The following is a 25727-nucleotide window of genomic DNA, read 5'->3' on the forward strand; positions in this document are numbered from 1 at the left end:
GTGTTGTGTGGGTGTGTGTGGTGTGTGTGTGTGTGTGTGTTCCAGTGTGTGTGTGTGTGTGTGTGTGTTCAGTGGTGTGTGTGTGTGGGTGTCCTGTGTGGTGTGTGTGTGTGTGTGTGTGTGTGTGTTCCAGTGTGTGGTGTGTGTGTGTGTGTGGTGTGTGTGTGTGTGTGTCCATGAGCACAGAGAGCCTTTCAGAGTTCCCTCTTGTTTACTGCTGCCACCAACACCCCGATGATGTCACATAGCCAGCTCCTCTCAGCCAATCAGAACGCAGCGCACTCCCACCCCCCCCTCCCTCAACACTTGACTCTCGACAACAACAAGAAACAAATAAACAAGAAATGCTTCGATCTGATTGGCCGAGTCAGTTGATACAATTAATAAAAAGATTGAAAATGACGGCAATAAAACTTTTAAAATGAACACAAAGGATTACAGATATGGAAAAAGAATATGTGAAGTTTAAAAAGAACCTAGTGTATTTTATTATTATCAAAACATGAAATAAAAGGATTTATAAACATATTGAATACAAATAGAATACTTTCTTAGTACGGGGAAACACTGATGAAGCTCAGGTTATATTTCAATCTGAATGCAAAAAGCTCCAGCGTGCTTTGATCATATGTGAAAAGCTCAACTGGTTTTCAGGTACAGAGTTATTCGGGCTGAATCTGGAGGAAGTTGGCTGGAGTTACAAAATGCAAACCAGTCAACAAGTTCATCGAAGGAGAAGGAGACATGGGGGAAACTGGTTTTGATTTCCTTTGAATCTTTGACATACTGAACAGGTTTGAGTCTAAATGCTAAACAAGTCTCAGATCAGCGCGAGAGCTTGCGATTGGTTCAAGCCGTCACATGCTCGTCCCTGTCATCATTCACACAGAACTACAGGCAATGTTCTGGAAGTATGACAAGGTGTTGAGGCGGGAACAGAGTTATTAAATATCTCCCTTTCCAGATGACTCCATGCTGTGTGTCAGAAACTCTGCAGCTCCCACAGAGAGAAGACCTGACTGCAGAGTAATACAATGTTTGTTATGAGAGCAGCATTACACAACCTCAGACTCCACCTATTCACAGCTAGGGGTGAAACGCCCGCTCACTTCCTCTGTAAGGACAACACACACACACCACACACACTGTAGGAATGCAGGTCCGAGAGTGGGTACGTCACTTTTTTAAGAGAAAGACAAAGGACTCACTGCCTGTGTGTGTGTGTGTGTGTGTGTGTGTGTGTGTGTGTGTGTGTGTGTGTGTGTGTGTGTGTGTGCCAATTCTGTTAATGTTCTCAACATGCTCCGCCTGACAAGTTATAACTAGTTACACCAAAACAACCTTAAAGGTGGGGTAGGTAATTTATTTCAGAAACACTTGTTATATTCCATGGAATGCTCTTAACATCCAGATAGCAATGAATATATTAAATGCTTTGACAATAAATCCATTAAATAAATATCATCTGTGGAAGCCGTAGTACTGTAAAAAGCACGACCAATCATCTGAGCCGGCCCGGCTAAAGTAACTGGATGGCCTACCTGCCTGTCAGCCTTCCATCTGTGCACAAACTTATCTCGTGCCCTTCGGTTGTGTACTTTCAAATTCTAGCGCACTCGAGCTGGTTTCTCCATGTGTTCAATGTCATTGTAAAATGTAGTTTGAGGTGAGAATCTTTAATAAATCCACAGCAATATAAAGCAAATATTAGAGAGGCTATCATGACCTGTTTCATTCAGCTCCAAGAAGTCTGTTATAGATCTTCAAAACTCATAATTATCATTAAAATTGTGTATTTTTATGCAAATAACCTCTATAACCCATTTTCAGGATGACTGTAGGAGTTTTAGAAATGAAAACATATATATATTTATTAAGGAAGGCTAAAGAGAGCCACAGTGACGCGTCCTAAAAACCTGGAAGTAAACTTCTTCCGGTTCCTTCGACAAAAACGCAATGAGATCTCTCCATAGGGTTTAGGAAAACAGCTGGAAATCAGGTCTGTGGTTGAGACGCATCTAAGAGACAGATCACGTTTTGTTCAGCGGATCATCTCCACATGTCTACTTGATAATGTTCTAATCATAACTCTAATCTCCAGAAGCAAAATGCTAACGTTATGCTATAAAGGAACTACAGCCGAGTCCATTACAACATGTCACTTGTTAGACGCTTTTATCCAAAGCGACTTACATACTCAATACTGTGGACAATCCCCACAGGAGCACTTTGGGGTGAAGTGTCTCAGGGACACAACGACATGCTGACTGCAGTGGGGTTTGAACCTGTGACCCCTGATCCCAACACCAACGGACAACCCACTGCGCCACACGCCCCATGAGTACAGCAGCACGACTTCAACGTCACGCCAACTTCAGATCCATATTCAAACACACAGATTCTAAATGGAACGAGTTGAAGCGTTTGTTTGAACACTTAGCAGGAGGCAGGTACTTGCTTTCAAGCAGAACAGGGCAAACTAACTTAGAGGAGTGTTTACGTGTTCGGCGTAATGACGTACAACGTCCTCCACGACTTCTGTAGTCCTATTCAGCCACTTGGTAACAACCATCGTTTTTCAGACACGTCAACTCTTCAGAAATCACCAGTGGGGTCACTGCTGATGGATTTAATGTCCTAGAACAAAACGTGATCCGTCTCTTCAATGTGTCTCAACCACAGACCTTATTTACAGCTAGTTTCCTAAACCCTATGGAGAGATCCCATTGCTTTTTGTCGAAGGAACCAGAAGTGGTAAAATGCTAACTTACTTTCTTTTAGGACACGTCACTCTGGCACTCCATTTAGAGGTGAATAAAAGCCTAAATAGTTCAATAGTAGTGAGATGTTTGAAGAATACTTTTCATCCACTACATAGATGTATGCATTTACATTGTATTTCAAATAAAAACACAAACTTCATGCTAGTTTTAAATGTCTTATAAAAGTATCCCCATAAGTGTTTAATGCCCTGATTTCTTATTTATTTCGTAAACTAATCAAAGGGAAAATAATAGACCCACATGTCACGTTGACATCATTCAGACCTGCATCTTTAAAGCAAGCCCCCAGGAAGAGCGCCGGACGCTGTGCCCAATATTCGTAGTGGCCAAACGGCGGTACTGCAACTTCCGTATCAGTCCGTGACGTCACCCGGCCCAGAAAGACTTTTCCCATTGACTAACATGGGGAAAGAGACGTCTGTAAATCAGCGGATAATGTTTTTTAACTAAATAAACTTCCCAGTGTGAAGTATCTTATAGCCCTTATTAGAATCATTCGGTCCTTAAAGTTGTAAAATGCACTAAAAGCCGAATCTAGATTTATTTTCTCTCTCCATTCATTCTACTGAGCCGAGAGTGGGAGAGGAGGGGGGCTTAAGGGGCGCATACTCTGTGAGCGCACATACAGGGTGTTCCGACACATACATGTCTTCCGAGCATCTTGCTTCAGAGGCGAGGCAAGAATACTTCCTGGCATTCGGAAAACAAAGAGTGGAACACGCTAGCAAGTGTGCAGGTGTGCGTCATATGAGAGGCCCCGCCCCTTACATCTTCCGCCACAGATTTGGGGAAATTGGTCCGTGCGCAAAGCATTGTGGGGATTTTAAGACCGCGGAGTCTACACGTGTGCAGCCTCTAAATTTCTCCAAACGAAGTACGCCGGGCTCGGTAGATTTCCAAGTATGCTGGACATTGGAACAGTACTTCGGCGGCACTCTATGACGTAGTATGCTTGAAATAGTGGCTCTGAAGCAGCTTTACTCGACAGTGAGAAACACCCACGGGTTCTTCTGCTCTGACAGCCAGGCATGCTGGGTAATCTGTGACGTTTCGCTCTCTCAAAAGTTGGGCCATTTTGTCCTCATGAGCCAATGAGCAGCTCTCAAGGAAAGAACGAGACCCCGCCTCCCACGCTGTATCCAGTTCTTATTAAACCTCCATGGTTTTAATCCACCCTCCTCTGAAGTTTTTATGATATCATTGAATTCAATATTGTCCCTCACGTTATAAAACAACTCTCTGTTGTATCGACAGCATTTATATTGATGATTACCCAAACAGTAAACTCCTATCATGTGCGGCCTTTAGAGCGACTGCTTGTATTCCTAAGAGCTAATTATCATTATAGAGCGGTTATATTTTCTCCTGACATCAGTGGAGGACCTCATTTATTTCTGCTGCTTTAATACACTGTGGGAAACTCTAATAATAATTATAAAACTGCTTATCTTCATTACTGCTCAATAAAAATCTGAATGTGGCGGCAAATCAAACATCTCGTTATATATATCATTACATTTACAATCCTATTAAACTACAGCAGGAGCTACACAGTTTGTTCTGTACCGATTAACACATTACATTAAAGAGGCCCGATGCTGCTTTTCAAATTAGGGCTTACACTATTTGCATCCTACATTTCCATGAGGAGCATAATGGGTGGTGATATGTGCTGTGACTCAGCATTTCATCACTTCCTGTCCCCTGGTCTGGAGGTCAATGGTTGTCTGGATGTGTTTTGGTTGTTATCTTGAAATAAGGTCTGTGGTTAACACAAGCTGAAGAGATTTTAAAATACGTCAATGAATACCCCACTGGTGGATTATAAAAACGGAGGTTGCTAATAGGTGTTTAAATGAGACGACTAAACGTCATCACGTCCAACATTAGCCACCTTTAGCTTAGCGGTGGTGACGTGAAGTCATGTGACCGTGCTGTAGTTCCTTTATAGCTCAACATTAGCCTCCTTTAGCTTAGCGGTGGTGACATGAAGTCATGTGACCGTGCTGTAGTTCCTTTATAGCCCAACATTAGCCACCTTTAGCTTAGCGGTGGTGACGTGAAGTCATGTGACCGTGCTGTAGTCCTTTATAGCCCAACATTAGCCACCTTTAGCTTAGCGGTGGTGACGTGAAGTCATGTGACCGTGCTGTAGTTCCTTTATAGCCCAACATTAGCCACCTTTAGCTTAGCGGTAGTGACGTGATGAAGTCATGTGACCGTGCTGTAGTTCCTTTATAGCCCAACATTAGCCACCTTTAGCTTAGCGGTGGTGACATGAAGTCATGTGACTGTGCTGTCGTTCCTTTATAGCCCAACATTAGCCACTTTAGCTTAGCGGTGGTGACGTGAAGTCATGTGACCGTACTGTAGTTCCTTTATAGCCCAACATTAGCCACTTTTAGCTTAGCGGTGGTGACGTGAAGTCATGTGACTGTGCTGTAGTTCCTTGATAGCCCAACATTAGCCACCTTTAGCTTAGCGGTGGTGACGTGAAGTCATGTGACTGTGCTGTCGTTCCTTATAGCCCAACATTAGCCACCTTTAGCTTAGCGGTGGTGACGTGAAGTCATGTGACCGTGCTGTAGTTCCTTTATAGCCCAACATTAGCCACCTTTAGCTTAGCGGTGGTGACGTGAAGTCATGTGACCGTGCTGTAGTTCCTTTATAGCCCAACATTAGCCACCTTTAGCTTAGCGGTAGTGACGTGAAGTCATGTGACCGTGCTGTAGTTCCTTTATAGGGTGAGCTTTTTACTTCAGAAATCATTAAGTGGTGTTAACATGTGGAGATTATCCTGCTCAGAAACGTTTGTTTGACACAGAGGAGAAATCCCATTGGACCAGGGCGAAGCTGCCTTCAGGGACCAACACAGATTCACCACATCCTGCAGCACTCTATATGGGCTGTGATATGTCTGATATGGGCTTCATTATTTGCTGAAGCTAATAATAGGAGGAAGCCAGAAGTGGATCAATAGCAGGGAAACATGAGCTGCTGCAGGAGAGGAGGAAGGAGAATAATGGAGGCGCTGTTTGCATCATGCAGTTTGAATTGATCTCAAATAAAAGCATTGTATGTAAAGCATTCAGTGGCCGTGCAGCAGAGAGAAGAAGCCAACTGTCCTCACTGTGGTGACGTCAGTGGCGCCTTTAAGTCTACTCTCAAAAACATTTACATTGTTCAAATACATTTTTAAACTTAAGGCTGCATGTTTTGTGTTTACCTAGATGATGAAAAAACATGTATTTGAGGGAATTTAAGGCACGATTCCATGACTTTATTCAATTATTTTACAGTTTTATGACCTTTGAGCTTAAGTGGTGCAGATTTGAGACATTTAAAGCATCTGAAAATATGCAATAAGCAGAAATAACGATGAGAAAATGTTTTCTAAAGTTGCTAAAGAGTATATCTGCAGCTGCACACACATCAAACCAGCTAACCCCAAACACCATCCGTCATCCTGACACCTGCATTAATACCTGCTCTCACTCGGGAGGAGATGTGCTGATTGTAAATGTGCAGGTACGCTGCTGCAGATAACTGAGGTATGTAAACACGACGGGCTACTCACAGCTGCTGCTCCACGACTTCAGCAGAGACTTGATGCTGATCTCAAAGAACACAGAATCCTGCAGACTCAGCATGGCGGCGGCACGACTTGACACCTCAAAAACCCTTTCTATAAAAACATCCTGATGGTCGTGCACCCACAGCACTATCCTCCACAGGTGCAGCAGGACGGCAGCATCCTGACCGAGGAGGACAAGAGGTTCCTCTGGAGAGAAGAGCTTTATCCAGAGATAAGAGTTTAGTTTCCTCCAGAGAGAAAAGGTTTATCCGAGAGACGTTACTCAGAGAAGAGTTTAATTTCCTCCAGAGAGACGTTACTCAGAGATTCTCAGAGAGAAGAGGTTAGTTTCCTCCGGACAAATACTCGGAGATACTCAGAGATACTCGGAGATACTCGGAGATACTCGGAGATACTCGGAGATACTCGGAGATACTCGGAGATACTCGGAGATACTCGGAGAGATGTGTTTCCTCCGGATAACTATTCAGATACTCAGACACTCAGAGATATCAGAGATACTCGGAGATACTCGGAGATACTCGGAGATACTCGGAGACTCGGAGATACTCGGAGATACTCGGAGATACTCGGAGATACTCAGAGAGATGTGTTTCCTCCGGATAACTATTCAGATACTCAGACACTCAGAGATATTCAGAGATACTCGGAGATAGTAAGAGATACTCGGAGATACTCAGAGAGATACTCAGAGATACTCAGAGATACTCGGAGAGATGCATTTCCTCCGGAGAGATGTTACTCAAAGAGAAGAGTTTAGTTTCCTCTGGAGCGATGTCACTCTGAAATTGTTTCCTCTGATGAAGAAGACTTCCTCCAGAGATGTGTTTCCCAGAGACACTCGGAGAGATAAGAGTTCAGTTTCCCCGGGTATCATGTCTCTCAAAGTATCCAGACGGGAGTTCAGAGCCTCCTCATCTCCTCCGGCGCAGCGTGAGAGTCCAGCTGAGCAGCGAGTCTGCGACAGAAGTCTAAACAATGCAACATTCCCTCCTCCTCTCTTCCTGTGTGAGTGCCAGCCTCCCCCAAACACTCTCTGCCTCCCCATTGGCTGAGCAGCAGCCCCTCCCCTTCTCCTCTTTCAACAGCAAACAGAGAGGGAGGGGGAGGGCTGACGTCATCAAAAGGCTGCGAGTGTTGATGTCAGAGCTGCCTTCCCCCGTCGGCCAATCAGAGCCTGACTTCCTGTGCGATCCTCACAAATACTGATGCGTCACTCTGACTGCAGCAGGAGGCGGGGGGAGGAACATACATATATATATATATATATGCTGTTAATAATGTGCAATATATACCTGGCTGCTAAATCCTCAGAACGGTTACAGGATGTCTTTGTACAGGATTTTGTAAATTGTGTAACTTTTTAAATGTGTTACGTTCCCTCCTAGGCTAGGGGTACAAAGGGAAGTAACAAAATATAAACACAACCGGGAGAGAGAGAAAAGAGAGGAAAGCCACAAGATGGTGTTTTGATTAATCAAACCAGCCAATTTGCAAAGTACACTAATGTCAAAACTTTCTTATTAAGAAAGCGACAGCCATAAACAACACACTATTTAGCACAAAGACTACAAGTATATTACTTTCTGTATTCATGCTTCTTAGGAGACATTAAGCTGTCTTTGGCTCAAATGTACATTTCCCCTCTGTGGGATTAATAAAGGATTCTTATTCTTATTGGGAGGCGTGTGGCGCAGTGGATAGTGCGTTGGTGTTGGGATCAGGGAGCACAGGTTCAAACCCCACTGCAGTCAGCCAAAGTGCTCCTGTGGGGATTGCCCACAGTACTGAGTATGTAAGTCGCTTTGGATAAAAGCGTCTAACACGTGACATGTCATAAAAACATTGAGGGGGAACACACCACTATTATATCAGACCTCTGCCCTGAATTATAACAATATTGTGCAAAACAAAGCAAACAAGCCCTCCTCACACACAGAATGTAAAATATGTTGAGATATTTCATCACAACAAACCGTGACTCTATGGTTGCACAATACTGGAATAGAAACTGACATGTGAGATATTTTAAGAATATGCACACTATATTCTTAAGACTACATTTGAGAAATGAAATGTATACATTTAGAGAAAACTAAGAGACTCCTCTGTGGAAAGTGTCATCAATAATTCAAAGGTTCTGCACAATTAAATATATTGATTGCAAAATGGACAAATGGAACTTTTGTTATACGTGAAAATATCTGAATGAAGTATAGTGTTAAACAATAAGAACTACATAGATATACACCTGAACATCAGCAGGAGAGGACTCTTTAAAGTAGAGACACTACATACTGATATACACCTGAACATCAGCAGGAGAGGGACTCTTTAAAGTAGAGACACTACATACTGATATACACCTGAACATCAGCAGGAGAGGACTCTTTAAAGTAGAGACACTACATACTGATATACACCTGAACATCAGCAGGAGAGGACTCTTTAAAGTAGAGACACTACATACTGATATACACCTGAACATCAGCAGGAGAGGACTCTTTAAAGTAGAGACACTAATACTGATATACACCTGAACATCAGCAGGAGAGGACTCTTTAAAGTAGAGACACTACATATGATATACACCTGAACATCAGCAGGAGAGGACTCTTTAAAGTAGAGACACTACATACTGATATACACCTGAACATCAGCAGGAGAGGACTCTTTAAAGTAGAGACACTACATACTGATACACCTGAACATCAGCAGGAGAGGACTCTTTAAAGTAGAGACTCTACATACTGATATACACCTGAACATCAGCAGGAGAGGACTCTTTAAAGTAGAGACACAATACTGATATACACCTGAACATCAGCAGGAGAGGACTCTTTAAAGTAGAGACACTACATACTGATATATACCTGAACATCAGCAGGAGAGGACTCTTTAAAGTAGAGACACTACATACTGATATACACCTGAACATCAGCAGGAGAGGACTCTTTAAAGTAGAGACACTACATACTGATATACACCTGAACATCAGCAGGAGAGGACTCTTTAAAGTAGAGACACTACATACTGATATACACCTGGACATCAGCAGGAGAGGACTCTTTAAAGTAGAGACACTACATACTGATATACACCTGAACATCAGCAGGAGAGGACTCTTTAAAGTAGAGACACTACATACTGATATACACCTGGACATCAGCAGGAGAGGACTCTTTAAAGTAGAGACACTACATACTGATATACACCTGGACATCAGCAGGAGAGGACTCTTTAAAGTAGAGACACTACATACTGATATACACCTGGACATCAGCAGGAGAGGACTCTTTAAAGTAGAGACACTACATACTGATATACACCTGAACATCAGCAGGAGAGGACTCTTTAAAGTAGAGACACTACATACTGATATACACCTGGACATCAGCAGGAGGACTCTTTAAAGTAGAGACACTACATACTGATATACACCTGAACATCAGCAGGAGAGGACTCTTTAAAGTAGAGACACTACATACTGATATACACCTGAACATCAGCAGGAGAGGACTCTTTAAAGAAACATCAATATAGCACCCAGCCCTACTCTCTAGCAGCTGATCTGAAGCTCACACCCAGTGCGGTCACACACACATTACATCATCACAGTCTCCACAAGCTACCAGGCTATTAACAGAATAAAACAGTCACTCACTACAGAGTGCTTCCGTGAGTGTGTGTGTGTGTGTGTGTGTGTGTGTGTGAGTGTGAGTGTGTGTGAGTGTGAGTGTGAGTGTGTGTGTGTGTCTGACACACACACACACACACACAGATAATCTACCTGCTCTGACAGAGAATTAAAAACAGCTCCATGACACATAAAGACATTTTGGGTCAGGATTAAGTTTGTTATGGAAATATTCTGAGTACAGACAAACGCTCTCCGTCTGCTCTGAGTCTCTCTCTCTCCGTCACATGTCCTCGCTACACAAGTTATGCAAAAAGACGCAGAGCTCGTTGCAAACAATCAACACAAGCAGAGGCTGGGAGGCGGCCACACACACACCACACAACACACACACACACACACACACACACACACACACACACACACCACACACACACACACCACAACACACACACACACACACACACACACACACACACACCACAACACACACACACAACACACACACACAACACACACACACCACACACACACACACACACACACACACACACACACACACACACACACACACACACACCACACACACACACACACACACACACACACACACACACAACACACACACACACACACACACACACCACACACACACCAACACACACACACACACACAGCTGACAGAGACCAGAGAAACACACACAATACATGTGGACCTATACAAATAATGAGTGTAACCAGGGTTACATTACATATTCTACAGTTGATATCAGTGGCGTAGCCAGGAATGATTGTGTGGGTGGGCCTGGAGAAATGTAGGTGGGCCAGGGGGAGACTTATGAAGCGTGGGGTCTGAGCTGAAACTTCATTAATGATTTTATTTTTTTAAACTAGCAGTGAAAACACAAACATAGGCAGGCCGGCCTCAGATGTCTCTGACTGGCTCGACGGCCACAGGTTGTTTATCCTTGCCAGTCGCACAGTGGGCACACACTGAGAGTGTTTTCATATTCAGCACATGTGTACACGCTTCACTGCAGACCTCAAGAAGAAATAAGACTTTCATTCACTCACGGCAAAACTTACTTTACTTACTAATTTACTCACGCTAAAAAAATGCACTCCCTGTTCCATTGTCATGCAGGTGGAATCTAAACTCTATCCAGAATGACTTTGATTGGATCCAGGCTAGAAACATGTTTATTTTCTGCTGTCAAGTTGGGCATTTTAACAATGGGGGTCTCTGGGGGTCTCTGGACATGGCTCCTTTCTGCATCCATCCCCCTGTTGGCACTAGAGGAACTGCAGTGTGTGCACTTCCTTCTGGCCCACACACACGTCACTGGCTGATATGGGTTTGTTGTTTAGCTGCTGTGTTTGATTTCTTCCAAATTGGGATAAGAGTGCATTTGATGTCACCTTTGGTCTGTTTCATATATCATACTAAAAGTGTTATTATTTATATATATTTAATTTTTAATTATTATGAATTAATGCGTTTTTGTGCTTCTTTATTTTTAATCTATATCATTAAATTAGTTTATTTGTATCACTATGATTATGATGTTGAAATAAAATCAGTAGCAAAACTTCTGGATATTTGACTAAGATAAAATATCAAATCAAATGTACTTTATTAATCCCAATTTGGACACACACCCCCACACACACACACCCCCACCCCCCACACACACACACACACAACACACCCCACACACCACCCCCACACACACACCCCCCCACACACCACCCCACACACCACCCCCCACACACACCCACACACACCCCCCCACACACACACACACACCCCCACCCCCACACACACACACACGAGGGAACATTACGGCGCTGCACATAAACAGCTTCCTGTAAGAGGAGCTGATTGAACGATGAGCACCTGAACGCATCAGCAGGATGCACTTCCTGTCCGGACCTCTGAGTGGCAGTTGGTTGTGGACAATAATCGATATTTGCTGTAATTCAATCCCTGACCCCCCCCCACCACCCCCCCCCCCCCCCCGCCCTGCAAGAGGACATCGAGATCCATCAGAGAGGGAGCATGCCAGCAAACAGTCTGCACACATCACTGCTCAAACTGAATACTGTAAGAAACGACATCGATAAACGGTACTGTCTATTATTCCTCTATAATAGATGTTGATATATGATGTTCTGAAATGTCTCACGACGTCTGCCACACATCCTCACAGCTCATTCATACTGTAAGAAACTATAATCTATAAACGTTATTTTACAGTCTATTAGTTTGTACAATAGTCCGTTAGTCCTACAAAATGTCATCAATGTGTAATATATGACGTTCCGAAATGTCGCACACAACGCCTGCTCACAGCTGATTCATTCATAAGAGTGCACGCTGACATGTGTATTTATATTTACTCACAACAATCTGTCATATCTGCATGTGTACATTCAGCTACTTCCCCTGCACTCTTAATGCAGATAATATCCCGCTTTTTATTGTGTCTAAAGCCCGTCAAGAGTTTATAGACTTTATATCTTCACGGCCTACTGTATGTCTTCTACTTCTTAAAGCTGTTTTCATTCCATTTTGAGATGTTTCAATTCTAGTATTGTTTATTTCTACTCATGTGCCGTGTTTTGTTTGTGTTGTGTTGTATGCTGCTGCAACGCAAACATTTCCCCAATGTGGGGATCAATAAAGTACCTCTAATCTGATTTCTGTATATATTATTGCTTTCACGTTTACCCTTATGAACTCTTGCCTGCTATGACACCTGAGTTTCCTTACAGGGATTAATACAGCTCTATGTAATTATACTTTCTTATACTTTGTTGAGAATGATCATGTAGTGCTGAGAGTAGGGCTGTGCGATTATGGCAAAAAACATAATCACGATTATTTGGGTCAATAATTGATATCACGATTATTAAATACGATTATTCATTGACTTTGAAAACATCTATTTATTGAACTTTAAAACAAATACAGATAATAATTTGAACAGTATCTTTTTAACTGTTGATTACCCTGAACGTATAATTCAACTGAAAAACCAATACACAAATAAATGATACATTGAAAGAAATAATATCAAAATAATAAATACCAATAAACAAGATCAACAAATATTTTGGAGCGCACTTCCCCAAGCTACTAAACATATATAAATATGATAAATACAAATAAATGAGACCAAAATAAATGAGATCAAACATGTTGCACAGTCACAACCTAGCAAAGATAAATAATTGTTTTTTTTCGATTATGTTGTTTTTGTAATTGTGGCAGGCCAAAATCGTGATTGCGATTAAAATACAATTAATTGCACAGCCCTAGCTGCAACTAACCATCATGTTCATCATTAGCAGAGAGATGACGTCCACATACGTCTCAAAGAGTACCGTCATTGAGCTGAAACTCAGCAAATGCCAATGAGCCAAACAAACAATATGTGTAAAAAAGGCTTTAAAAATAACTATTTAAATCAATACGTCGCTGTTAAAATACAAAATGGAGTGAATATATATATTTTTTGTACAGTTATTGGCCAGTATGTTCCCATCTAACTTCTAGCTGTATGACTGTACCATAACCACCACAGACGGAGCCTCTCTCTCTCGTAGCTGAAGCTGAGAACAAAGTCATTTGAACACAGACGGATGAGAGGTCAGCAGAGTCTCTGTGGAGCAGAGTTAAAACGTAAGAACAGCACAAAAGGTCGGACATGTCTCAGAGCAGGTACACTTCTTCAAATTCACTTCTGTAGTTCTCAGGTCCAGCTTCTGAAAGCTCTGACGTACTCTCTGTGATTTGGTTTGTGAGTTGAAGCAGATTGTGCTGCAGTGGAAACACAACTGTGCACCGGCTTCAAACCAGCCCTGGAGTCACCCCGATGTTAAAGGTCTCCTGTTCAACTATTTTGAGGAATATATTATAGGTCTCAGATATATAAAAAAACCTGTCTCTGAAGTGTTTTGTTCAAAACACCAAACAGATCCTTGTAGCCCCCCCCCCTCTCTCTTCCAGCTGTTACTAAAGAGCTGACTCTGGGTCAGTAGCTTAATGCCGCGTTTCCACTACACGGCCTCGCTCGGCCCCGCTCGGTATGGCTGGGCCTCGTTAGGACTGGCTCACTTTATGGCGCATTCCCATTACAGTTTAGGAACTGGGGTAGTATCTATAGTAACGCAGTGTAGGCGGAGCCGTGACGTCCTCTTCAATGAGAACCCCAGAAACACAACACAGCCGTTAGCTGTTAGCACTCAGAGCTCACAGCTCCTCATATCTGTTCAGAAACTAGACAAAAGTTAAACAAGTACACACCACAGACTGCCTGTGTCATGGAGAATACAGTCGCTGCTTTATTTATGTCTGTATAGGCCGTTGTTGTGAGTGTGGACGGTCGGAGCATATACTGCGTTAGCTTAGCCAATCTCCATTTAGAAAACAAGCATTTTAAAAGGTGTTTCCCCCTGCCGTCTGTCTGCAGACTTGACAAAGCATTAATTCATGGTTTTTACTAACCGGTATCAGTATGTTGTTACTTCGGCATCATTTTGAAACGTGTATTACAATTAATCACGGTCAAATATGTCCATCTTGTTGTAGTTTGTAGCCCCCTTGTCAAGCGATGCTCTCTCTAGTTTAGCATACTCAGCCCGACTCAGCCTCGTTGTCTCTGGCCCTAGAACCCACGATTTTATGAGGCCAGAAAAACTGTGAATTAGGACCCGCCGGCCGGTACTAGGCCAAGTGGAAACGCAACCAAAGACGGGCCGCTGACGTCACAGCCCTCTTAAACCGGGATGCGCGCTGTAGTGGAAACGCGCCATTTGAGAGAGAGTAGATCTCATCAGGAGAACTCTCCCAGCAGAAACTCAGCTAAATGCTGCCGTGACTAAACTCCATATCATGTTCCAAACCACATGAAGGAGTCTCTCTGAAACAGTATGGAGCTCAAACTCTTTCTCTCTCTCAGGTTTACCACAAGGTGACTTCCTTTTGATTTCCTCCTTCTTCACACATACTCCTCTCCAGTACAGGTTAGCTCTGAGTGTTAGCCATGCTAATGTAAACACAGACCATATTACGTCCAGAACACGTCTCATTGTTTCTGACAGCTACGTTTCTGATTGGCCCGTGGGTGTAAAGCCCGCCCACATTTTAGTAATGTGGTCATGACGCAGCAAATCTGGATCAGCTCCGTTGATCCCCCGTTTTTAGAGATGTGGGTACGGAGGAAAAGAGAGAGGGGTTTATTTCCTGACACTTTGAGAGTCTCCTGACAACACCGGGGACACACCGGGGACACACCGGGGACACATGGTGATGTAGAGAAGACATCACTTTGTGAGTCTCCTGACACACCGGGGACACACCGGGGACACACCAGGGACACATGGTGATGTAGAGAAGACATCACTTTGAGAGTCTCCTGACACACCGGGGACACACCGGGGACACATGGTGATGTAGAGAAGACATCACTTTGAGAGTCTCCTGACACAACCGGGGACACACTGGGGACACATAGTGATGTAGAGAAGACATCACTTGAGATCTCCTGACACACCGGGGACACACCGGGGACACATGGTGATGTAGAGAAGACATCACTTTGAGAGTCTCCTGACACACCGGGGACACACTGGGGACACATAGTGATGTAGAGAAGACATCACTTTGAGAGTCTCCTGCACACCGGGGACACACCGGGGACACATGGTGATGTAGAGAAGACATCACTTTGAGAGTCTCCTGACACACCGGGGACACACTGGGGACACATAGTGATGTAGAGAAGACATCACTTTGAGAGTCTCCTGACACACCGGGGGACACACCGGGGACACACCAGGGACACATGGTGATGTAGAGAAGACATCAGAAAGGACATTTTGTATAATAGGAGACCTTTAAAATGTGAAGAGGAAGTTGTTGGGAAAGAGCTCAGAGTGATGCACAGCGTTTTGTGTTGCAGCGATGACACCATGCAGCATTATGGGCTGTTCCACTGCACTTGGCTCATAGCTGCTGAAGAATCCTGATGAATGAGTGTGTGCAGGCTGACACACACACACACTCACACAGAAGTTTCAGCAGCACACTCCCAGATCACAAACAGAAACCTGCTGCACACCCGTTAACCAAATACCGTCCGAATCAAGCCCTTCCCAGGAATCAGTGAGGTCACCGTGCCCGAGGCAGAAGGAGACGCACCACCTTCAAAACCAACTCAGGCTGTTCTGCAACAAGGGAGCGGCCCGAGCTCACACAAGGAAACATCCTGCAGAATACCAAGCTGCAGTAATCTGATTACACAACTCACCGTGCTGACCCCTGCCAGCGCGAGCAGGACCAAAAAAGAAGAATTTCCTAACATGACGGATGTTTCCTAGTAGGACAGAAAGAAAGGAGGGAAAGATTGTAAAAGGAATTAGAGTCATCTTAAGCGCTGCAACTAACCAAAGATCTGCAGATTATTTAGACTTTAATGGATTATAATGTCTATGCCTGTTCCTCAGAGTCAGAGGTTTACATGTCCAAAGATAGTCCCTTTAGCATGAGAGGCTGGACACAGACATGAGAGGCTGGACACAGACTTGAGAGGCTGGACACAGACTTTAGAGGCAGAAGAATAACTTCAAATAGTCAGATTAGCTCATTGTTTGCAGCTCTCGTCGTCTTTTAAAATGAATATCAACAAACATATCTGCACGCATACACCAGTTAGAAGCCAAATCAGATTAGATTTCTCTCCAAAGCAGCAGCAGATAAGCTGATTGTTGAGTGTTAGTGAAGCTAGTAGTTGCAGAGTTTAAAGCAAACAGCGGCGAGCGTGCTCCAACAGGCAGCGCTGCACAAAGCCACACATAATTACACACACACACACACACACACACACACATCACTAAACCTTTAACTACCTGATCTGTGGAGACAATAGCAGACCTTCAGAAGAGGATTCACGCCGTCAGCACGACTCAGATTATAATCTAACTCTACAGCAGCCTCAGATCTGATCGTCATTTTTAATTCATTTATTTACTATTTATTACAGCGGTACATGGTTAGCCAGTATACCTTGAACTCACTGCCCCAATCTCACCATGTTCAAATCACAAATCAACGGCTTTTAATCTGTAATTAATGTTGTGTTTTATATATTTTTTAAGTGTGTTATTTTAACTATGTTTTTATGCATTCTTACTCTGTGAGTTTCTAGAAAAGCAACCCTATGAATAAAATGCATTATTATTATCATACAAGGAACCTCCAGCTTCAAAACTTGAGGTTGATTCCCATATTAGTTTATATACACGTCAACCCAATAGTGAGAAGTTCCATCATTAGCCAGCAAGACGTAAACCTAGCTTTGAGTTCAGCGACTGGCACGACGAATCACAAGCCTCCTTCTATTTAATCTGGTGGAAGTGAAAAGGCATCAAAAGCAAACTGAGCGGTGGGCAGAGATGCACCTGGGCTTTCTTAGATGTTGCCAGAAGGGTAACAGTGACGCAGTTTCCTAAAGTATGATGGAGAGGTTTTTCTCCCAGTTTGATCAACGTCATGATCAAACAAGACGTTGCAACAGAAATGAGGATCATGTGACATCAGGATGAATCACATGTGGAACAGACGAGTCAGCATGTTAACGAGTTTCAAAACTCTTGTTAAGGTACCTATGATGCAAAATCCACTTATTCTTCATGTCTCTTCTACATCAACACGTGTCCCCTCTCTTCAGTCTCTTCTTCATCAACACGTGTCCCCTCTTCTTCATGTCCTCTTCACATCAACATGTGTCCCCTCTTCTTCATGTCTCTTCTACATCAACACGTGTCCCCTCTTCTTCATGTCTTCTATCTACATCAAACACGTTGGTCCCCTCTTCTATTCTTCATGTGCTCTTCTACATCAACCGTGTCCCTCTTCTTCATGTCTCGTCTTACATCACACTGTCCCCTCTTCTTCATGTCTCTTCTACAATCAACACGTGTCCCCTCTTCTTCATGTCTCTTCTACATCAACATGTGTCCCCTCTTCTTCATGTCTCTTCTTCATCAAACAATGTGTCCCCTCTTCTTCATGTCTCTTCTACAATCAACAGTGTCCCCTCTTCTTCATGTCTCTTTACATCATCAAACGTGTCCCCTCTTCTTCATGTCTCTTCTTCATCAACACGTGTCCCTCTCTTCATGTCTCTTCTACATCAACACGTGTCCCCTCTTCTTCATGTCTCTTCTTCTTCATCAACACGTGTCCCCTCTTCTTCATGTCTCTTCTTCATCAACACGTGTCCCCTCTTCTTCATGTCTCTTCTACATCAACATGTGTCCCCTCTTCTTCATGTCTCTTCTTCATCAACATGTGTCCCGCTGCTTTCATGTCTCTTCTACATCAACATGTGTCCCCTCTTCATCAACATGTGTCCCCTCTCTTCATGTCTCTTCTTTCATCAACATGTGTCCCCTCTTCTTCATGTCTCTTCTTCATCAACATGTGTCCCCTCTTCTTCATGTCTCTTCTTCATCAACATGTGTCCCCTCTTCTTCATGTCTCTTCTTCATCACATGTGTCCCCATCTTCTTCATGTCTCTTCTTCATCAACATGTGTCCCCTCTTCTTCATGTCTCTTCTACATCAACATGTGTCCCCCTCTTCTTCATGTCTCTTCTACTCAACACGTGTCCCCTCTTCTTCATGTCTCTTCTACATCAACTGTGTCTCTGATTTTGTTTATAAGATATATGAAGATAATATGACGCCCGTATACAAGATGTCCTCCTGACGTAAACAACGACGTGACGTAACAACAACGTGACGTCGGAGCTCCGTAAAAACAAAGCTGTCACTGCCGTCTGACGCTCGGTTTTGATGCTCAGATTTCTGGAGGAATTATACAGTTTCTGAGGAACAGAAATGTTGTTTTCTGGCATCACTTTAACATTTTACGGTGCAGACTAAACCCTGTTTCTCTTCACATCTCATCGTACAAAGTGCTGGAAACCTGAGCTGATTATTTCTACAACATCGAACAGGAAATAAACCGGTTAAACTGCATGTCCCTGTTCTTGAGACGGTGCTCCAACACTTTCTCTTCACGTCTTTATTTTATAAACAAATGCATGAGTGGAAGAAAATATCGATGCAAAGTTAAGATTAAAGGTTGGCTTTTTAAAATGTACGGGTCAAGTATTTACTTCATTTTAAAAAGGTAAACTATGTATTAACTCGGCACTTTTCAATTACTCTTAAAATGAATTGTTACCCTTGTATCATAATTAATCAAAATGTTATCAAAAATTGCAAAAAACGTAGCAGTAACGTAATAATTGCTGCAGAGATTGTTCCATACATGATCAATCAATTGAATATAGCGAATAATACTGCAAAACCAGTCAAAATCATAGCATGAGAAGGTTTATTTTCCACATCGTGCAGCCCTACTCTGTTTCCTGACACTCATCATATCTCCAAAATCTTTTCCAAAACAGTCCTATAATCCAGATCCTGTTGTCAGACCACATCTAACCAAAACAACATTCATCCGACGCTAACGTGACGCGAACAAAACAGATAAACATCGCCCGCTGTCCCCAGTGAACAACAAACTGTTCTGTCTGCAGCATCCAGACTGAAACACCAGGACTCAGAGGACAGTTTCATCCCACAGACCATAAGACTATTAACCTGTTAAGCCCCCGCTGCAAGAAACAGCGTCTGAGGGCTTCTTCACATTGAACAAACTATGAATGTGTCATACCCACTTAACGGGTAGAAACTCAGCTAACTGACGATACGAACCATTTTTCACAAAATAAAAAACACAAGTCTAACGCTGAGCCTCTGAATTAGCACTAAGCACATAACTCACGGTATAAATATTTTATACTTCCGGCAGTGGCTCAGTCAGTAGGGGCTTGGACTGGGAGCCGTAGGGTCGCTGGTTCAAGTCCCCGACCAAGACCTAAATATGGAGTGTGGACTTCTACTTGGAGAGGTCCCAGTTCACCTCCTGCCCTGCCGTGGTGCCCTTGAGCAAGGCACCGGACACCCCCCTTCCCCCCCCACTCCCATTGCTCCCCGGGCGCTGTACAATAGCTGCCCACTGCTCCTAGTACTAGACTCCTTGTACTAGGATGGGTTAAAAGCAGAGGCCAAATTTCACTGTGTGTGCTGTGTGCTCTGCATGTGTGACCATTAAAGAGGGTTTCATCCCTCCCTATTCTTCTATTCTATTCTATGCTATCTGCACAAACAAGATATCATATGAAAGCTGAGATTCCACAGATTCTAGGGGTATAAGTATCAAAACTCACGGCAGGGGAAGCAAACCCAGACATCACACAACGTAGCTTTATGGGGTCAAAACGGCAAATACGTCTTACCTTTGCTGTTTTGTGATCAAAGTTGTGTTCAATGGCATTAAAACGCATATAAACGCTGCTGAAGGTTAATCCAATGTCTCTGTGTCACTTTGAAATGATTACTGATAATCCATCATCATCATATTTATGATCAATAAGCCTAGTTTTCAGTTTTCAGAGCGCAACATAGCTTTCAGTTTGGGCAAGCTGCGTGCGCATCACTCTCATTCCTCAATGGGAAATGTTTAGATGGATTTTAGGAACTCCCCCTTCGATTCTATAGGCTCTAACGGTCAGAAAGAGGTGTCAACCATCAAAATCGAGCAAGGGGGGCCAGAGATATGGAAAATCCACCCAAATGACCCCAGAAGTGGGTTTTTTTGCTAAATCTCTCTAAAAAGGTCAAATGTCACTTGTTTTGCATCAATCTTGATACAGGGTACTTATTATATGTTGTACTTTGGATTCCTAAAGCTTTTAGTCTACTAACCCATCATCCAGGGTAGTTTTCACTATAAGTAAACAAAATCTTTGGACGGGACACTATAATTTACAGTTTTTTACTATTTAAAATCTGAATTTTCTTTAAAATAAAAAACATCTATATTGATTCTGACTTTTCTACATCCAACTCACAGGTTTATCATTACTTTGAGAACAAAGATTATTAATTTACCCCTTTTAGAAGTGAAGTCATTTGTTCTGGGAATGTCATTTTCGAGCCTGAGACCTGAAAAACTGGCTCAGGGCTTACAGGTTAAACACCTGAACTCTTTAAAGTGCCTCCATAAACATTCATCTGTCACCTTGCAATCTACTTATTTATCTAAATAGTTATCACCGCAATAAACCGTATTTAATGTTGTCTTAATGTACATTATTTAATTTCATATTCTGTTCTTGTACATATCATATTCTATTTACATGTATATAGACTTCTTGCACTATTTTGTATTTTATTACATATGTTGCATTGTGGGAGGAGCTTAGGTCAGAAGAATTTCATTGCCATTTCTGCACTGAAGCTGCTGAGCATATGATGAGAACACCTTTGAGTCTTTGAAAGATATTAGCCTATGAATCGGTGCAGGTATTAGCCAATGAATTAGCTTATGAATCTATGCATATATTAGGTATTAGCCTATGAATCGTTGCAGATATTAGCAGGTATTAGCAGGTATTAGCCTATGAATTGGTGCAGGTCTTAGCCTATGAATCGGTGCAGGTATTAGCAGGGATTAGCAGGTATTAGCCTATGAATCGGTACAGGTCTTAGCCTATGAATCGGTGCAGGTCTTAGCCTATGAATCGGTGCAGGTCTTAGCCTATGATTCGGTGCAGGTCTTAGCCTATGATTCGGTGCAGGTCTTAGCCTATGAATCGGTGCAGGTCTTAGCCTATGAATCGGTGCAGGTCTTAGCCTATGAATCGGTGCAGGTCTTAGCCTATGAATCGGTGCAGGTCTTAGCCTATGAATCGGTGCAGGTCTTAGCCTATGAATCGGTGCAGGTCTTAGCCTATGAATCGGTGCAGGTCTTAGCCTATGAATCGGTGCAGGTCTTAGCCTATGATTCGGTGCAGGTCTTAGCCTATGAATCGGTGCAGGTCTTAGCTTATGAATCGGTGCAGGTCTTAGCCTATGATTCGGTGCAGGTCTTAGCCTATGAATCGGTGCAGGTCTTAGCCTATGAATCGGTGCAGGTCTTAGCCTATGAATCGGTGCATCCCTTTGAACAAACACTGAACTCAAAGGCAGATGATAAGCAGCTGTAACGAGGCGGTCATGTTTAGTATCACACATAAACACAGATCATTTCCCTGCAGCTCTACCTTTGAGGCGTGTTGGGCTCCTGGACCCCGGATGCCCCCATCCTCCTCGATGGTTTGCCCCATCCTCCTCGATGGTTTGCCCCATGGAGAGCAGGCTCAGGCGCTTCATACGCAGCAGCCGGGGGCCCGAGTCCCGGGGCAGAACCCCCCCATGATCACCTGGGCTTTCCCCTGACATGCTGCCCGGTACCAGGCTCTTCAGAAACTCCATTATCCTCAAGACTGTGCTTCACTACTCCTGTATCCCGCGCCATGCCATAAAAACTACAAACACACACACCTGAGAGGCACTACCTGTCTCTGCTTCTACTGACAAACTTCACTGAAAACAAACATGTTGCAATGTGTGTGTGTGTGCCAGCTCTATCTATCTGGGGAGGGACTCGACATGTTGCACAGGAGATAACCCGCCCGGGCCGACAGCCAATCACAGCGCAGAGGAGGCGGGACACGCCCACCGCTGAGGGTTGATCAGCAGCGAAGGAGAGAGGAGGAAGAGGACTGAAGGTAGAAGGAGGACACGCCTGCATGTACTGATAGTGCCACACACACACACACACACTTCATTTCCTGCTCACTTAAAGGAATACTGTACCAACAATTGAGAAAAGTCTTGATGAACTGAAGTTTAACAGCAAAACTAAATGTATTTTTTACAAACTCTCTCTCACCTCCTGTAGAAATATCCAAGTCTCTTTCAAACAGCTCACTTCTTTACAAACACTACTACATTCATATTTAATGTGAGAACCTTTATCAACAAGGGTTTAGAGCAGCTTTTATACAAGAATGAAATGCATACGAGTTATGTTTGGTGTATGACAGAGCGTACTCAAGCACAAGAGGAATTAAGTAAATATGTAAGAAAGTAAGTACAACAATATGAATCTGAGAAATAAAATATGTGGAACAGGAAGAGATGTGCAGCTTTGAGGCAGAAATGTGTGGAAATGTGCAACGTTTACTGTAGATGCATTTACAAAAGACTACAGATGGAAGATGCATCTACATTTAGATTGTTGTTTACTTCCGAACAAAGTGACATCGCAATGGACACTTGCAATTAGTTATGAACACAGTTGTAAAGATGTCACAGTCTTTGCTTTAGACTCACATTAAGTGAATGTCAACTTAAAGGGGACATGTTATCACTTTTCACAGCCAAGTGATAACATGTCGCCTTTAAGTAGACATTCACTTAAAGTAGACCTATCATGCTATATTTGAATAATATAGTGTAGGACCATACCTATATAAGGCATATTTATACTTTTTTTTTTTTCAAAATACCAAACAGATCATGCATTTTAGCCATGCCTCATTTCGCTCAATTTGCACTTTTTTACCCCTGTTTTTTAGCAAGGGCAGATTCAGTGAGAACAGCGCCATCTACAGGCCTGGCATATGTACTACAGCGTCTCCAGCGCTTTGGAACGGCAATGGCCGTGGCTGTCTCCTCCTGATTGGTGGAGTTGGCCCAATAGCCGTAATATATTGAGATCTCAGAATGTGTTACTGTTGCGTGTTCTCATGAGAAGTCTTTACATTTTAAAGAAACTAATCGCACTGTGTTGAAGACAGAAAGAGTCAGAAACGTAGTGAGGAAGATCTTCACTCTCTGCAGCAGAGATTACGTTTTATTACACGAGAGAAAAGATCAAGTCACCGTCCTCTCTGTGTGTTTGATGCATGGAGAAATGAAGGAGTAGTTTAGAAAACTCTGCCCTCTACAGGCGAGAAACTCAGAGCAGCTGTTTAAAAATCATCTGAGGGAACTAAACGCTCCGCACGATGTGATGGCAAAACACCAGAGCTCGATTGAATCACAAACACTCTGCAGAGCAATCAATCGCTCCAAAGCTGTCAGATTCCTGCTGAATAAAACGCATTTATTATTCTCCTCATAAATACTTTATTAGCATTTATTGATAAATCCATAATAAGCAGGAGAAACCCGTAAAGCCTCCACGAAGGGCCGGTTATTAAGCATTTCTATAGAGCCGCAGTGCTTTTGATCTTTGATTATTCTGATCATTGTAACCAAGTTTATGAAAATAAAGCAAGTAAATTGTGCAGACTGACAGCTGCAGAAAGCATGACTTTAAAAACAACTAGATCAAGGTACATGCAGGACTCCTGAAGTCACATGTAAAACCTTTTAAGACCTTTTTTAAGACCCTTTCCATACATTTTAAGACCTCATCTCCACTTTGAGTTTTAACCGGTTACCTTGGCGACACACTTTACCTCACATTGACTATATACAGTATTGATTGTCCTTCCTCCTTATCTTCCAACCATTTGGACGCAGACTTGCATTTCCCCATAACGATGTTGTTTAACAACCGGCGTAAACGGACCTTCGCGCTATCAAGCAGTGAGCGTGCGATGTCCTGTTCAGATGACGTCTGAACAGGATGCCATAAATAAACTACACAGAATCACACGACACACCTACGCAATGATTACATAGAGAGCCACAGTGACGCGTCCTAAAACCCGGAGGGAAGCTTCTTCCGGTTCCTTCGACAAAAAGCAAAGCAATCTCTCCATAGGGTTTAGGAAGATAGCTGGAAATCAGGTCTGTGGTTGAGACGCATCTAAGAGACGGATCACGTTTTGTTCAGCCGGATAATCTCCACACGTCTACCCTACTTTTATCACTTTCTAATCATCGATTAGATTTATGATTCGAAAATTATAAATTAAATATGCAATGATAGAAAAAGTTAGACGTCAGAGAGGAAACATGATTTAGATTATTAGGTGTTTACAGGCAGGGAGGGAGAAGTTTACATCCATCTTTAAGAGCTGCAAGAAGGTATTTATCGTCTGATAACAGCTCCATATTCCGAAAGCCAAGACTTTGTTTAAACTCAACCAAAACCCCAAAATGACCGAAACAACAACGTTTTGACATGAATCCTTATTTCCGTCAGAATGCGGCGCTGCAGCATCCGGCTGATTGTGATCGAGCAGGTCACATACGGTCATAGCAGTAAAGCTATTTGAATGAAAGAGTGATGAGAGAGATCTCCATGAGACGGAAAGTGGAGCTCCAGCAATCATTAAAAACCTCTCCATGTCATTTTATATTTAATGTTTACCGAGCACCTGTTTCTGATTTGTCAGCAAACCTGTCTGTACCGACGACCCGGGGAAAGCTCAGAGGATTTAAATGAGTCTCTGTATTTATGTACAATTTGCCAAGACTTAGTTCAAGGCTGTTATTAGTCATACAGTTTAGTGACAATGAAACTCTGAGGTCTCAGGCTCCTCCCACAGAGCAACACAACAACACAGAAGAATAGTGCAATGAGAAGGAAAGGGGTAATGCATGTGTGTGTGTGCAACGTGTAGATTTGAGTGGACTGTAAACTGAGGCGTGTGTGATTTTTGTATGTACATCTCCATGTAAGTTATATATCTGTCGAATAAATAATAGGTTCATAAAAAAAAATGTTGACGAACTTTCAGATATTTTTCTAAACTTTTTCTGATAAAAAAAAAAAAAATTCTCTCTTCT

General features: G+C 42.9%; 1 protein-coding gene across 1 annotated transcript in view; it reads right to left on the reverse strand.

The window, feature by feature from the left end:
* The window catches only part of LOC117497833 (protein furry homolog-like), a gene marked incomplete at its 3' end in the record, with an annotated part of 71693 nt that extends 49141 nt beyond the window's left edge, over positions 1 to 22552 (reverse strand). Inside the window, 2 exon segments of the mRNA XM_034149855.1 lie at positions 16330 to 16395; positions 22202 to 22552. Of these exon segments, the coding sequence (XP_034005746.1) occupies positions 16330 to 16395; positions 22202 to 22412 (277 nt within the window).
* Between the last annotated feature and the right edge of the window lie 3175 nt (positions 22553 to 25727).

This window comes from Trematomus bernacchii, unplaced genomic scaffold (genome assembly GCF_902827165.1).
Source record: "Trematomus bernacchii unplaced genomic scaffold, fTreBer1.1, whole genome shotgun sequence".
NCBI classification, from domain to species: Eukaryota; Metazoa; Chordata; class Actinopteri; order Perciformes; family Nototheniidae; genus Trematomus; species Trematomus bernacchii.